The 16,602-nt window shown below is 52.1% G+C and overlaps 1 protein-coding gene across 3 annotated transcripts; it reads right to left on the reverse strand.

Annotated features, from left to right (window-relative positions):
- Positions 1-567: 567 nt before the first annotated feature.
- DET1 (DET1 partner of COP1 E3 ubiquitin ligase) lies at positions 568-12,641 on the reverse strand (the record flags this gene model as incomplete). Of its 3 annotated transcripts, XM_084253303.1 has the most annotated exons (5): positions 568-757; positions 3,091-3,282; positions 8,926-9,113; positions 11,556-12,406; positions 12,542-12,641. In XM_084253303.1, the coding sequence occupies 5 exons, from the start codon at positions 12,636-12,638 to the stop codon at positions 568-570; spliced, it is 1,518 nt and encodes a 505-aa protein (XP_084109429.1). The 3 variants fall into 3 exon arrangements, with proteins under 3 accessions (XP_084109429.1, XP_084109428.1, XP_084109427.1); XM_084253302.1 differs by having other exon boundaries at positions 11,556-12,641; XM_084253301.1 differs by lacking the exon at positions 3,091-3,282 and having other exon boundaries at positions 11,556-12,638.
- Between the last annotated feature and the right edge of the window lie 3,961 nt (positions 12,642-16,602).

A 16,602-nucleotide genomic window follows, 5' to 3' on the forward strand; every position in this document is an offset into this window, starting at 1 on the left:
ACCCACCGCTTTGTTCTCCCAAGAGCAGCTGAGGGCCCACGGCCTCCAGGCCCCGACAGGGCCTCCGGGAAACAGGCTCTGGACAGCGTTCGTCAGACGAGCACAAAGGTAGTCATCGACCAGGACGCACACGAGTAAGAAAATACCAAGGCTTTACTTCTTTCTTATAAAGACAGCCCTGCTTGTCGGCTAAGTGACAAGGATGTGCACAGCTCTCACGAGGAAACAGGTTACCTGCCGCAGGCTGCACACCTTAATGCCAGAGAAGGGACACGAAGGACAGAAGTGTAATGCTTTCATCTTCATAGCAATAAAAGGGAAAATAAAACAGAAACTAAGTGGACCCCATTAATGCCTGGCACGTCCACAGGCAAGAGGCGAGCGGCCTTGAGGCCGGCCAGGCGCTGGACTGTCCGCAAGCACATGCTCCGTCAGGCCGAGCCCCCACGCTCCCTGGGCTGCCCCCACCGGTCGGGGCTCACGGTCCACACCCCAACAGAGCGGGCAGTCGGGAGCTTCCGCTTCAGAGCAACGTCGTGGAAGCCCAGGAGCTGGCTTGGGAGGCACCTACGTGCAGCAGTGCCGCATGTGGAAGTTGACGACGTACTCGGCGTTAGTCCTCTGCACGGATATGGCAAAAGGCTCGAAGGGGTGGAAGGTGAAGGCAACGAGGCGGCGCACGGTGTGGTTGATGGGGCGGCCCAGCAAGCCCGCCTGGATCTCAAACTTGAGCAGACCTGAGTCCCGGGCATAGAACCTAGACAGAGCGAGAGGGGGGGTTAAGCTCTTTGCTACCACTCAGAAATCCGCACAGCAGGGTGACGTGGAAGCTCATGCCCTGGCCTCCCCAGGAAAACCTCCTCACACAGGCCCAGGATACTGCCCGCAAGCTCACCTGCAACGGGGAGCGGACTCTGCTGTCCCTGGTCGCTCATTATTTCTCCTTCCTGAGCTGACCCATCCTTATGGCCTCAACTACAGCCTAGCCTGCCCCCAGAGCCACCCGCCCTCAGACTGTCTAGGGCTAGAACTGAAATACAAGCCACGTGTGTCATTTGAAACTTTCAGGAGCCACATTAAAAAGCTAAAAGAAAAAAGTGAAATTAATTTTACTGACGGATTTTATTTAACCCATACTGGTGCCCTCCTCATCATCACGACAACCGACATCGAGAACCATGTATTTCGGGTCTTTTGGCACTGAGCCTGTGAAGCCTGACGCGGCTGCCATGGGAACACATCTTAAGGGGCGGCTCCCACTCGGGCACTTGGCGGCCTCATGAGGCGGCAGCTGCCACGAGCGCACGTCCACCGCAAAGGAGTTCGGGAACTGGCGTTCCTCTTCAACTGCCCTAACACCCTTCACTTCCCACTTTAAATTATAAATAAAATTGCCAGATAAGACCCCTCAGTCAGGGGCAGTGGCACCCCAAGATCTGACACTGAGGGGTGGCAGGGAAGGCAGGGAGCAAGGATGGATGACATCAGCGGAGGGCCATCCACCCCGCGCGTGCAACAACACACTCTCCTCCCATCGTCCCCAGGGTGCGGCCTTGTCCTGCAAGGGAGCAGCGTGAGCATCCACTGCTACCTACCAGTTTCCAGGAAACACGCACACTTGAGAGAATTGCACCTACTCCTCCTGGGTGTGAAGGGCCAAGAGAGGCTTGGGGAAACCACAGCACAGAGAACCTGGCTCCAGCCATGGCTTCTTTGCAAAGAAAATAAAGGGAAGCAGAACTTCCAGAACAAGGAGGCTTAAGGCAACAGTGACCAAAGCGGCACGCATACCTCATTACGTCTGACAGGACCAAGAGAACCACATAAACCAGACGTCTCATGGCACGAGGAAACTTCCTCAAGCTGGAGCAATGGTGCTTGGCTATATTTTCAAGTCCTTACCTTTCAGAAATCCACACGAAATATCCCTGGGTAAGGTGCCCTGACACCTGCTTCAGACTAGTCAGGGTGGCAGAAAGAGACGGTCACTCCCTAGGGGCAGACGTTGCAGGAGCAGGTGACGGGCACACGGAGCTCGGTATACACTTTATATGCTCAAAACTTTCCACAAACACAAGCAATTTTTTTAACTGGCTTCAGACCTTGATTAAATTTCCCAAAAGAAGTAAGAGGGTGACCAGCTGCACAGAACGCCCATCACAGAGGCCAGGAAGCTGCATCACAAAGCACCAACCGCACCGTTTCTAGGTGGAAAAGCCCTTCCAGGCTCCACCACGGGGCTCCAGGGCCTCACCCCTTCGACATGACCCCACTAGCGACACTGGTGCAGTTCCTGGGCCCAATACGGAGTCCAGCACGTGCAGGGGGAGATGGATGTGTCTGATAACCTGCACACAGGTGCTGCCCGGGAGGCGAGTTTCCAGGTTTCAGTGATAACAAGTCCCTGTGGCAAAGTTCCTCCATGTGGAAGGCCCCAGTCTCTCCATACCTGCTCCCTCTGGCCTGCTCCCTCTGGCCCTGCTCACTTTTCCACCAGGCCACGTGGGGGCTAACATGGTGTGAACCAGATAAAACGTAAAAGGCTCCACTATCACCACCACTGTGATGTGGCACAAGAGAATGGAGAATCGTGGATTCCCTCCCGGCCACACTACAAAGGGGGACATGAACTCTAACTCAGGGGTTCTGATGAGCAAAGAGTAGAACTTGCTAACTGAAGAATTAGTGCCTAGGGCCTCCCTGGTGGCTCAAGGGGTTAAGACACAGCCTGTGGGGCTGACCACAGCCACTGCAGCAAGAATTCCATCCCCAGCTAGCCAGGGAGCAATCCACATGGCGCAGCAGACCTCTCCTGTCTCGCCCGCTGCTCCCCTCAGCAGTGTATTTCAGTCAGTCTGCCTGTTCTGTTCCCCACTCTGTCTCTGGTGGGTCCTCTTACCACCCCCCCCCCACATCTCTGACCTGTACCCCAGCTCTTAATATGCATAAATAAAAATAAATGTTAAAAAAAAAAGTTTGTGCCTAATGACAGTGCACTCGGCTCATTCTCGAGACAGCCTGCCCTTTCACGTCACCCCACGGGGCGGGCAGCACCAGTAGAGAAAGGACATCCCCGGAGGGGCCACGTACCTGATGGGGTGATCTCCGCACGTCTTGGGCCGCTCCATGACCGACACCCACTTGTCATCGTAGCTGAAGAGAGACAGGTCGAGATAGGGGCTGCCGCTGTAGGACTGGGCGCTGATGGGCAGCTGGCCCAGCAGGCGGCGCACGGCCTCCGTGTGCCCTCCGTACTTGGCATTCACAATAGTGTCTTTAAACCTGGAGGAAGCACCAGCGAGGAGGCTCCGTGAGCAGGCACGTGCCGCCTGGCCTTGACACTGACAAACATGACTGAAAATGACTCAGTCTGTAAACAGAAACCGAGACACTGAATGAAGTCAGACCCCTCAGGCATCACAACTCTGGCTCAAGCGTAGAAAACACAAAGGAGGAGGAACGTGAAGTTATTTGAGAAAAGTTAACGAAGACTCTCTGAGCAAGTTAGAATGAGTCTACTCGCGACAACCACGTCTCCGCACACTTACTTTCCCCAGATAAAGGCGTGAGCCGGCACCAGGAGGGGGGCACAGAGGGCGGGGCGCTGCCCCCCAGGACTGGCCTGACTCTGCACGGGGCAGCAGCAGCCGCTCCCACAAAGCTCCTCGTGTTGTTCAAACAAAGTTGGCCGCGCCCCCAGAGCAGCAGGGACAGCGGCAGGGGTGTGTGTGCCTCGCGTCCAGCAAGAACACAGGGAAGTGGGTCTCTCCCCAGCTGTGAGAAGCCTGTATGGCCCCGGGACCAATGTTTCTATTCTTCTGGAACGTGGCCTAAGAAGCAACCCCACGTGCAGAGACGCCTGTGCTGTCACAACAATGAGAAACTGGAGGGGAATGAAAGACCCACTTGATGGGAAGCTGTGATTCTCAAAGATTCTGTCGTAGCAGGAGCCACGTGAGTCATGACGGGAAACAGGAGACATGTGCGCCTTCTGGCCCACAGCTCGAGCTCTCGCACATGCACGCAAGTGCACGCGGCATTTACGCCTTGAACACAAGCCAGGCGGCCAGCTTGACTCCAGGGTGTTCGCAGCTGTCTTTGTGTGATGATGTTTTGAATTTTTTCTTTCACATCCCCATAGTTGCTTAGAACGTGACCTATCGGTCTGTGTTCTTAAAAATCTCCTGTCAAAGCACATCATGTGGTTTAACCATCAAGGAAAAAATACATTTTTTTAGTCCAGGAAGAAAAAAAAAAATCTCATCCCTGAAAGTAATAACAAAAACTAAAGATAGAAAAATCTCGCATGTTCCTAACCCTGAGAGGAACAAATGCTGAGCCAGGCTCTGAGCTCCGCTCCACTGGCGTGCTGGGGCCGCTGGAGCAGGCCTCGGGGCTGCACGCCCCTCCATGCCCCCTCCCAACGGGCATTTTCAGCGCCTCGGTGGGAGCCAGGAAAGCAGCCCTCAGGCAGCAGCCCTGACTTCTCCCTTCCCTTCAGCTGGGGTCGGGGGAATGGGCTCTGTTTTCTACACTTCGGGAGCAGGGGCCTACACTGCAGCTCCTGACCTGCATGGCGCCCCTGCCCGAGCACCCCCTGGCTTCCAAAGGCAGCAAGATGGGGCTGGTCCATGCTCTGTGAGGCTCTAACCCAAAGACCTGACCAACCGTTGGAGGGAGCAGAGCCCCTCCCCTCACCACCCAGGCCCCCCCACTCTACATACTCAAGACTAAAGCAGTGGCTGGATTTTACTTACTAGGTCACTGCCATCCTCCCCACCCCAGGCATCTCTCAACACAGCACCGGGCTAGTCCTGCTAAAATGTGAGACTTGTCCCTCCGCTGCTCACACCTGCAATCTCATCTACAGGCAAAGCCAAGGCCTCAGAACAAACTCATCAGGGCCTGGCTCTGCGCCACTCAAACCACACCCTCTGGCTTGCTCCAGCCTGACCCATGGCCTCCCTAGTGTTCCTCCCGTGCACCAGGCCCACCTCAGGGCCTTCAGGTCTGCTATTCCCTTGGCTGGGTAGAGGCTCCCCCGATATCCACATGGCTTGCCCCGTGACCTCCTTCAAAAGTTGTGTTCAAGTATCAATCTCTCCATCAGACCACTGCCAACTACCCACTGGACAACCTCATCTGAATACACTCAAACCCAGATGCTGGGGTGACTTTATTACTCCCTTGGCATCATTTCTCTTGGGAACCTGCACCCTCCTGCCTCCACCTGGCCTGCTGGTCTGTCAGCCTGGAACTTCCCTTGACCATCAGTCATCCAGGACTCTTGAGGCTTCTCTCCAGAGTCAGACTCAATTTCATGTACCATTCTTGTGGTCTGCTTATAAAATTCTTCTTTCAAAGGGTTCTTTAGAAAGGTACATAAGGGGTAACTTTTTGAAACCATGTACGCCTGAAGTGTCTACGCTCCACTCATGGAATTCTCAATAAAAATCACTATTTTCAGAGAATTCTGAGTGCACGCTTTCAAGAGCTTCGACATTCAGTGTTGTTTCTAAGTCTGCCACTATCCTGATGGCTGACTCCTCTGTGTGTGAAACAAGTGGTGTCCTCTTAGACATTCTGACAACTTCTCGTCGTCACCAACGCCCCAGCTCCACAGTGCTGTGCTCGGCCTGGGTCTCCTTCGCTGACCGCACTGGCACTTGGCCAGCCCAGCAATGCGCTGCTCAAGGTGTGATGATTATTTCTCCAAGAGAAAAGAGCTATGAGTTGCAGTGCTTGCCAATCTTTGTGGCGTAAATCCTCCTGCTCTGGTCCATTTCAAAGTACTAGTGTCAGTGTCGAGAGAGCTTTTATCCATACATACAAAGCGGATGCAAATAACCTCAAGGGCATGAGAGTGAAAATAATTAGGAAATCATTACCTGTTAATAATGGCCGTGTTTAACAATCAGCATGCAACAATTCAATAACTTTTGCCAAACCTGGAGGTTGAACAACTGGCTGTCGTGAGCCGGCACAAGCAGCTCTAGCACCCACTGCCTGGTCCTGCCAGTCTGGAAATGCATGAATTCTCCAGCCTTGGGCCACGCCCAGCAATATGGCTTCCCCTTCCTCTCCTCTCCTCTCCTCTGCTGCTCCTTCTGGACTAGACCTCCTGGGCCAATCCTGTGTATTTTTTCATCATTTCTCCCCCATTTTCTCCCATGTATCTTTTTACTCTACTTCCTTGGAGAGCTCTTCAACTATCGCTACAAATGTTGATTTTCTAAAGCATCTTGCTGTTTTAGGAATGTTCCTGATTTTATAACTTTAATTACTCCAGAATATACAATGTTGTTTCTTTACTCCATTCATTTTATTTTGGTCTCTATCTATTAAGATAAAGGCTTTTCTTACGTGACCTGTGATCTCTGCCATTCTTTTTTTCCTTAACATTTACTCTAACCTTTAATAAATTCACATTCATTTATTTTTACTTCACCAAAAGATTACCAGAGACTGTAAAACTGAATAATTAGAGCTGTGTGCATGAGAAATGAAAAACTAATTGTAATTTACATGTCAGTGCAGCAAAGTTTAGAGTGGTTAATAGAATATGTTACATTATTATGGGGAGATGAGATACATGAATTTGAAACCAAAAAGAAAAATGTAAACATTAAAACAGTGTGGGGTTAATGTGCTCTGTACTGGGGGCGCAGGGGTTGAGTCTCAGCACTATCAAGCTACCCGCAGCCACTGCACAAGGTCGATCCCCAGCCAGGGAGCTACCCACATGGTGCAGCAGACCGCTCCTGTCTCCCCACTGCTCCTCTCAGCAAGCAGTGTGTTTCAGTAGATCCGCCTCTTCTGCTCCTCACTCTATCTCTGGTGAACCCTCTCACCCCCACCCTCCATCTCTGGCCTACACCCCAGCTCTTGTATGCATAAATAAAAGCAAATCTTAAAAAGTATTTGTTCTGTACTTTTTAATATCAAATACCAAATACCAATCCTAATGTTCTCAGATCCCTGGCTGGATCTCAAAGTGCTATATCCTGCACGTATCTGCATATATCCTGCACATACAATGCTACATCCCAACTAACCACAACAGAGCCAGAAAAAACTTAGGCATTGTAATAATTTTAGTTTTAAATGTCAGTGTCTAATAAACTATAAAAATTGCACCCTGTGAATCTAAACCCATGTGGGAGGGTGTCTGCAGTTTTCAAGATCTGTTAGTGAGAAGCACCCAAGCTTGAAGATCACAAAGCTGAGATACAGCCTTTTCTCTTCAACCTCAACTTTCTCCTCCTGGTGTTTCCTGCAATTTTACTTAATTCTGACCCATTCTGAAATAAGTTTCAGAAGAGAGAGCTTCTCCTAATTCCTGGTGTTGTCATTCACTCAACACTCACTTCCCCAGGTGGAAGGCACTCGCCCGGGAGCTGTGGACAGGACAGGGAGTATAACTCCCACCCTCCAGGAACCTACTTCTAGTGACCTCTTTACAGTCTGAACTGAGTGTAGCTAGTCGTCGTTATTAGTTGACAATGATTTACTCCATTGTAAAGTCAATTTTAAAAGAAGAAATTTCATTCCAAAATGAAAAAAGCAAAATCAGATTCATGTTCTACTTCCAAAAATCCTTTCAGACAGAACTGAAGTGCTGATAGGGCAGAGAATGCATGGGGACCAGAGGAAAAGGGAAAGGCAAGCTGTCTGAAGCCCAACATCCATCTTCTCGTAAGCAGGTCCTGCATATTTTATGTAAAGAGGATGCTACTGCCTAAGACATTGATTTGCTTGAGTTTCCCAGTGGCAAGGATACAAAGTCCTCAAATTCATCTGCTCACTCTGGGGTGAGCTGCCTTGGACCTGAGCAGACCTTGGACGAAGCTATGGCCGGGGAAGCATGTAGGTACCTGGGGTTTAATGAGGAAGTGACTGGAGCAGGGTTCAGCGTGGGTCCCGGCCCAAGTCAACCCTCCAGTACAACACTCAGAGTGTGCTCAGAGTTCTCAGAAGCTCTGCTTCGTAGGAGGATGTCACTGACCATGGGGTATCAGCTATGTGTTTCGTGAAGGGCCTCCGAGCAACAATACCTATAGGTCTCTTCCTGGGGTAGGTCCTCTCCCTAGGGCAAGTCTCTTATCTCTCCCTTGGGACTCAACCTCTGGACACCATACCTGATAAGAAGGCAAGGAGCCTGACCTCGGCAGGCTGACTTTCATTTAATTCATGCCTTTAGCATGAAAGGGGGGAGAGAGAGCGATGTGTTGGTGCAGGCTTGGGGAAGGGAGCCAGGGTCTGGTCTGATTGCTCCTTTTAAGAACGTCACCCAACCCCTCTGATATCAGCCTACCTCACAGCTATCTTCAGGGGCACCTAGGGCCTACAACCTTTTCCAGAATTCTCTGGCAACCTGTTTCTTGATCACTGCAGGCTTAAATTTCTGTTGTGAGTACAGTAGGCCAGTTATCATACTCCTCCCCCCAGGCTCGCTATCTCCTGTCACCAGTCATCTCCCCTGTTCCCTCTGCTCTTACAGGTTTATACCTCTGACTCCTTTATTGTCATTTTAGTGGGGTCTTGGGATGGAGCAGAGATAAACACATGAGTTCAATACACGTTTAATCATAAGCTCAAAAATTATTTCCCTATTCATTCAACAAATATTTAAGCGATGAACAGTGCACCACTGAGGACAAAGCAGTATAACAAAGCCTCAGTCCATCCTTCTGCAGCTCACAGTCTAGAAGGAATGTCAGACAATGCACAAGTAGTCCCATGGGTGCTGAGAGACAAAAAGGAGAAGTTCAAGATGGCACAAGGGGTTTAAGAAGCAGACCTGAGAGTGGCCAGGTGGGCGGAGAGGACACCAGAAGGTTTTCTGGAGCAAATGACTTTTGGTCTAACACCAGGGAATTTTCTAATGGAAAATGAAGCCTCTCCAAGCACAGTGGGGCAGCTTACCGGCGCTGGATCTGCCTTGCAAAATTGTTGCTTGAAGCCGAGCAGGGAAACTGAACTTCACTGTGCAGGGTAGCATTCCGGAAGAGGTCACAGAAGTTCTCAAAGAGCTCTAAAAGCTCGTCTGAAGTGTTTTCAAACACAGCGATCACCTCTGTTGTCACCATGTTGTACACCACAAAGAAAGAGGCCTAAGGAAGAACACACAGGTAAGGGACAGCTGAGCCCAAGGCCACACCCAGCAAAATTATCACTTGGTTGAAAATTCAAGACCACCACGCGAACACCTCTTCTCCAGCACATGGGCAGAGCTGCTCCAGCTGTCCTGGCTACAGAGGGCCTCATGGCAGGACCCCAGTAGGGCTGGCCCCACACCGCAGCCAGGCCACCAGAACGCCTGGCTGGCCAGCCTGTGCGGATAAAGCATTTGCAATCTTCCATATCAAACTGTGAAAAATCAGTATATTTTCTTCCAAGTGTTTCTTCCCTACTCACTCCCCAACCCACCCTGAAAGAAAAAACAATTTTTTCAAAATGCCAGATTTAATTTTCCTTCCTGCTGAGAAAGTGATTTGCAGCCTGGCTCTGCCTGTTGGCAAATTATTTCCTCTTGTATATGTACAGTTGAAAGTTCAATGGAGGGGCATTATTTTTCCTTCTTAATATTTCTAACGTGCAGAGACGCCTTAAGTACATTGTGTCCCGAAGCTGCCCAGGCAGGCTAAAAGCAAGCAAGGCACTGCAGCCAAACAAATGAAAAACCACGGAGGCATTTTCCATTTCTCTCTTCATCACATTCTTCCAGCCAAGAGCATGTGTGAGACAGTCGTGATCTGCAGCAGTGAAGGTCAGGGGCACACGACAGGTAATCAAATGCCACGGCGGCGGAGCTGCTGCTCTGGCTAGACGGGCCCAGGTGACAGACCCCTTCCTTTAAGCCTCCGGGGCTCCACTGGGCCTGACAGGAAATCCCCAGGAAGCCCCAGTCTTTGTCACAGTGAATGCGGCCGTGTGAATCAATCTACAACTTCCAAAAGGATTCTAGAAGTCATCAGAACACTAGGATTAGTATGTCCTCTCCCATGATTGAGTTAAATCTCTTTCCCAGTGTCTGGAGCCCTCTGGCCCACCTGTTTTACCAGTAATTAGTCCTTCCCGGAGCTTCCACTGCACGACTTCTGCAATCATCTGAGACTAAACTTTGCTCTAAAATAAAGAGGCTAGAGGAAACCTGAGAACGAGACCCTGATGCCAGCAAGGCTGTTTGGATGCACTTTTTACTCACTAGCCTTACTGGAACCGATCAAATTAATTGGGGGGTGAAGAGAGAGGCAGAGGTGGGTTGATGTCCCAGAACTGCAGCGGTGCACATGGCCCCAGGAACGTCTCCAGCTGCCCCTCGCTGCAGCTCCGACACACGGCAGGTCACACTCTAGCAAAGAAAACCAGGGTAACCGCGAACACAGCAGTCACAGGCTGCTTATTCCCTCCAAATAATAGGTGATTATAGCTCAAACCTAAACGGAAGATGACGCATATCTCCTACATACCTGGACGACATGGCGATCCTGCCAGGGTGTCACAGGGCACCCTCACAATTATGTGCCTACAGAATCATCCCAACACACACCAGTTAGGACAGGCGGGTGCAGAGTCAGGGACTTCACCATCTGTATCCCCAACACACAAGGTGAAATCTATATTCATCCAGGGTGGCACATGGGAGTGTTATCACAGACGGGTTAAAAATGAACCCACAAAAATGGCCTCAAGGGCTATTACTCCCTTTTACCCTTTATTTGGGATACATGAGCTGGGATTCAGGGGAGTTAAGGCCTCGGGAGCTGACCCCGCCCCCCTCATTGGGAGGATCAGCGGCAGGTCAGCGAGATGTGCTGACTCGGGGACATCGTGATTTACTCCTGTCCTGACCCCCCAGTGTGGCCCGAAGGAGACAGCCTGAAACAGAGGCCTGGGGGAGGGGTTGCAAAGGTGGAGGGACCCTGGCCCTCACCCAAATCACCCCCAGCTTCAACACAGATCTCCCCCAGTCTCGGCAGTTCCTGTGCTCGGAATAGCGGTGTGCTCCGTGCTGGGGGATGCTCTCCCCCTCCCAAAACCCTACAGTCCTGACACTTCAGGGCTTCTGACCGCCTATGAAGCCTCTCACTGTGCTCCAGCCTGGCTCCAGCAGGAGGGCAAGGTCGGGGTGAGCCAGAGATGCACCCAGAGAAGACCGCAGCGTGCAGACATGCCCAGGCGGGGAGGGCGGGCTCTGAAGGCTTCCGCGTGGCAGCCTCACTCTCACGGCCAGGCCAACAGGCAAGTCTTACAGTGATGCCCAGGAAGCCCCGCCTGGACCTCGCGGCATTAGGGCTTCCACCCAAGGGTGCCAACCGTGCTCTGCAGAGCCAGGCAACGACCACAGAGCCGACTGACCAGGGGCCAGCGCGAGTCGGCCTCGGTCTGCCCAGAGACAGATGCGGGCTGAGCAGGGTGGAGCAGGCTCAGGTGGCTGGGCCTGGGAGAGTGACACGCATGCCCCCCAGTAAGGGGCATTTCTGAGAGACTGGCGGAGAGGGAACCTGCCGGGGAGGCGGCGGGCGAGGTACAGGGCAGCGAGCAGCCGTTACCTGGGAAGGGTCGGTGACGCGCAGGGTGACCACGTCCTCGCTCGTGTACTTGATGAACAGGTGGTTTTCGTCCAGCAGCTGCATCTTCCACATGCGCAGCTGCCGCAGCTGGTCAAAATACTGAAAGAAGCGCCGCTTGGCCATGGCGCTGCCGTCCTGCTCGGCGCGGCGCCACAGGTACACGAGCAGCCGGTGTTTCAGGGAGTTGATGAAGGGGTCCCTGAAAGGGTTGGCCATGCCCGTCTGACTGTCACGCTGCACCTCGGGGAAGACGGCCGACACGGTGAGCAGGTCGTCCTCGTAGCAGAAGCGGCCGATGGTCCTCACGTCGATGAACGTGCCCTCGGGAGTCACCTGGAAGACGTGGATGGTCTGCTGCTGCACCGACAGGATGGCCAGGATGTTCTTGTACAGGTACAGCCCCTGGTTGTGCGACAGCACCACCTTGTCGCACTTGAAGGTGCGCGTGTCGCACAGGCGGCCGGTGTGGAGGTCAATGATGTGCAGGGAGTAGTCCTCCAGCGGGGAGCGCGGGTTGGGGGTCACCGACTCGCTGTTGCGATACACCTCGTAGAAGGGCGGGTGCGGCTCGTCGGGCAGGTAGGCGGCGGAGCCCACGATGACGCAGCGGCAGTCGTCAGTGAAAAGGCTACATTCCCGGTTCAGGTGCTCGCCGTGCGCCGCCACGCTGGTGATGTGCAGCAGCACGAAGAAGCGCTCAAAGAGCCGGCCGCGGATGCCCACCGAGCGCTGGTCGCTGCCATTGGCCAGGATCTCCCCGTCACAGCCCTGCAGCAGGTCCTCGGCCGCCTGGCAGCCCTGGTACTCGTAGATCTCCAGAGATGTCTGGTCTGAAGAGAAAGCAATAAAGTAGCGCCCGTCGGGTGAGAACTTGCGCAGGAAACAAGGCGGCTTTTCCACGTTGACCACGGTGAAGTTGGGGAAGACGTTCTGGTGGAACACGCGGACCTGGTGCCAGTGGGTGCCCGCCTTGCCCGAACTGATCCTCCGGCGTTCCAGGCGGTGAATGACATTTTGGTTCTGGATTCTTCGAGGTTTGATGGTGGAAACATGATGATCCATTGTCACATCGCTGCCTGGAAGGGGAGGCGACGTCAAGAGGGTGAAACACAACTCACCAAGACCCGGGAGAGCCCCACCGGGTCCATGCCTGGCTCAGAAGCCTCGCGCTCCACCGAACTGCAACCAGCACGACTCCCTCCCAGATCAGTCAGGGAGGGGCAGCTGCTAACTCACCAAGAAAGCCCGAACGCACACTTAGCTGCTGGGACTACTTGACAGAATAAACAAACTACATCAAATTTATTCAGCGTAAGAGTCACGTTCAATGCACATTCATAAAAAAATGTCGGCTGGGCTGTTCAGGTGCCTGTGCTGCCCAAAGCAGTCTCCAGAGGCTGCAATGTCGTCCCTGCAAAATACAGATGGAATTTTTTTTTTTTTTTTTTTGCAAAAATAGAAAACTCCATTCGAAAATGCACATGTAATCTCAGGAGACCTAAAGAGTCAAAACAATTTTGTAAAACGGTATCATTAGATAACGCATACCTCCTGATTTCCACACATCTCACAAAGCTACAGTAACCAAAGCCTGACACTGGAGAAACACTGGACACACAGACCGATGGAACAGGGAGCCCAGAGTAAACAAGCACACAGACTTGAGATTCGGGAGGTTAGGAGAGCCTCAGACATGATAACCCTAAGGAAATCCACACCCAGACACATCACAAAATGCAAAAATCAAAAACACAAAGTAAACACCTTGAACACTCTATGGATTTCTCATGAGAAACTACCCAGGCCAAAAGTGAAGCATTTTTTAAATGCTGAAAGAGCTTGCCGTGTCAGCATCGAACCTCAGCTAACATGGCTCTTCGGGGTCTGGCCCTGACTCCCGTGCCCAGAGCACAGCCCTTTGCCAGCCACGTCCATCTACCCTGCTTTATTTTCTTCCGTCCTTTACCGCTTTGTGAAATTATCTTATTGAGCTGTTCGGTACCTCCCTCCCCACACCAGACACCACCCCCCCATGCGCTTCCTTGTGGATCCCTACACCCGGGCTGTGCCCAGCGGAGCAACTTTTGACGTGGGTGGGTCTTGGAAGAGAAAGAATTCACAAGGCAAAGCGAAAGAGAAACAGCAGAGAGAAGGCGGCCTGAAAGCCCCACTGGACGGGCACTTTTGGGGAACAGGAAAGTTCCAAGCGGTTGGGCACAGAAAGCACAGTGAGAGGAGAGAAGCAGGGCGGGGTCCACTCAGGAAGCTACTCCAAGCCACGCCACGTGAGCTGCGGCAGCGATGGACCGTTCTGCCCCTTAGCAACTAAGTCACACAACGGAGCATTTATAGCCTGTCTCCTTCCAAGAGACCTGAAGCGCCTGTGGAAGCACACGTGCTTCTAGCCACGTTGAAGATGAACACTCGTCTATGAGGGAGCGCATCAAGTCTCTCAAAATGCTAGTCCCAGCTCATTAATAGAGCCTTGAAGTCAATTTAGTGGATAAACTGACATTTAAAAAATGGAATAAAATAGAAAACAAACTGAATCACACGTTAAAAGGGTAAGCACTGTCGTGTGAAACTTCTGTTTCAATTATATTCTGAGCTACAAGCTCTGAATACAAACTGTATTTCCTCCTGTCCTGGCCTACAGATCAGGCTAAAGACTGCAAACAACTGCCCTCGGGCGGGATCTGGCCTGCAGCCCATGTGCCATGTAAGTTTTACTGGAACAGTTGCGTTCATTTACCTTTAGCCCGTGGCTGCTCCTGCCCTGCAGAGGCCCAGTTGTCGGCTGAGGCAAAGACCACTTGGCCTACAAACCTAAAATATTTACTATCTGGTCCTTAGCAGAAAGCCTGCCAAGCCCCGATCCTGAGTGCCGGTTCCCAATCGAGGCAGTTCTATGATACACAGAGACATTTTTGATTGTCTTAACTTGGGAGGAGGGGTGCTATGCAAGGAAGGGGGACATCCAGCAAATACAAGCCAGAGGTTGCTGCCAGATACCCTACCGTGGACGAGACAGCCCCTCGCATCTGGCTCCAAATGTCTGCAGCGCTGAGGTCGAGAAGCACCATCTATAGAACTGCAGGGCCAGCGCTGCAGGCGGAAACTGGCGAGAAGGCCTGCGCAGGGCTGCGAGCGCCCTCAGCTGCTGGCAGCTACACTTCTCGGGCACATTCGTGCAGGCGGCCCCAGGAAGCACTGAACCCTGCGCAGCCGTTACCCACAGACACGAGGCTGAGTGGAGAGCCCCTGCAGAGCATGCGCATGGTTCCCTTTACATAAGTTGCAAACAATTCCTGTTTCAAGACCAGGAATCTATATGGTCTACAAGTACAAAAAGCAGAGGAATTACAACCAGAAGATGCAGAGTAGCGCCTCTGCCGAGGACAGGTACCGGGGACGCAGTGGCAATCCCAAGAGTGTATTTCTTCTTACGCTATACTTTATTCTTTAATGTTAATATATATTTGATATTTAACACACTTTTTTTTTTGATTTTTTTTTTTTTAAATAGAGGCATGTTTTATTTATTTATTTGTTTGTTTGTTTGTTTGTTTGTTTATACATGCACTGGGTACAGTCAGAAGTGCGGGAGGGTGAGAGAATTCACCAGAGCCAGAGTGGGGAGCAGAGCAGGCAGAAGGACCGAAGTACACTGCTGAGGGGAGCAGCGGACGGCAGGAGAGGTCTGCGCGCCATGTGGGACCCTCCTCCGGTGGCCGGGGAGCAGCCGGGGATCGAACCGGCGCCACAGAGGCTGCAGGCAGCTTCGCAACCCAGCGCTCAACCACTGCGCCACTGGGGAGGCCCATTAACACACGTTTTTAAAGTACCATTTGCACTTACTCAGAACTTTCTTAGCAATCAGAAAATACTCCTGATGACGGGAAAACAAGGACATCGTAAGTCAAGGCCAGAGACACACAGAAAGCCCCGGAGGCCGGCGGACTGCCCCACGCCGCACGGGCTGTGTCCACAGAGTGGCAAAGAGGGAAACCAGAACCCGCGCTCCAGGGAGAGAGAAACTCAACAGCTCTGCCCAGCACTGGGGTTTAAAAGAAATCTCAAGAGTTTTCTCAAAGGGTCTCGGCACGACAGCGAGCCCCGGCCTGGACATGGGAACATACAGTACTGAGCTTCCCGCAGCTGTTCCTTGCGACGGTGACGCGACTGATGCGGCTGGTGTGACACAGCCGAAAACAAAACAAAAACAAAACCACAAACACTATTAAGGCTCAACACTGAAAAATACCAAGCAACGGTGTCTCCCCGGGGCCCCTCTGCCACCCGCACCCTCCAGACCTCCGAAGCGGGCTGACATCGGAGAGCGAGGCGGGCCTGGGGGAGAGGCAGCCACACTCAGGAGTAGGAGCAGGAGCGGGCACGACTCGTCCAGCAGGCCACGCCCACAGAACTGCATGTGATAAAGCACATCACCGAGCTGGGCTTGGGAAGGGCCACTGCTCACTTTAAGCGCAGGAGATGCCTCCTGCAAGGAAAATGCATGTGCATTTTGAATAGTCCCATCTGAAGTTATGTTTTTAAGGAAATGACATGCGTGAAGGGGTGAAGGAAGTGGGCAGTGGGGTGGGCAAAGCATCAGCTCCACATTGGACAGGAAATCTCAGTGAATTTTTTAATATTTCTCTGCGTGTTCTGTGTGGGGGTGTGTGTGTGGGGGGGTGTGTGTGTATATATAATTTTACATCGTCCAATTATGTTGGTTGGGACATAGTGAAATTCTAAGTCTTTTCCCACTGGTCCTATCGGTATAATTATAAATTATATGCACACTCGTAAAAATGCAAACTATAGAAAAGTACATAATGAAAGTCCCTTCTAATTAGGGTGGGAGTTAGAAAGAAACAGAGTAACACGCTATTTTTACTCAAAGCTGCCCTCCACCAGCTTCCCTAGTTCAGGGGATGATATGGTCCCACATCTGCTACAGTGAATCAGAAACTGGAGTCTTCCTTGGTACCGCTCACACTCTGCCCCCTGACCCAGGTCAGTC

The sequence above is a fragment of the Talpa europaea genome (genome assembly GCF_964194135.1).
Source record: "Talpa europaea genome assembly, chromosome: 14".
NCBI classification, from domain to species: Eukaryota; Metazoa; Chordata; class Mammalia; order Eulipotyphla; family Talpidae; genus Talpa; species Talpa europaea.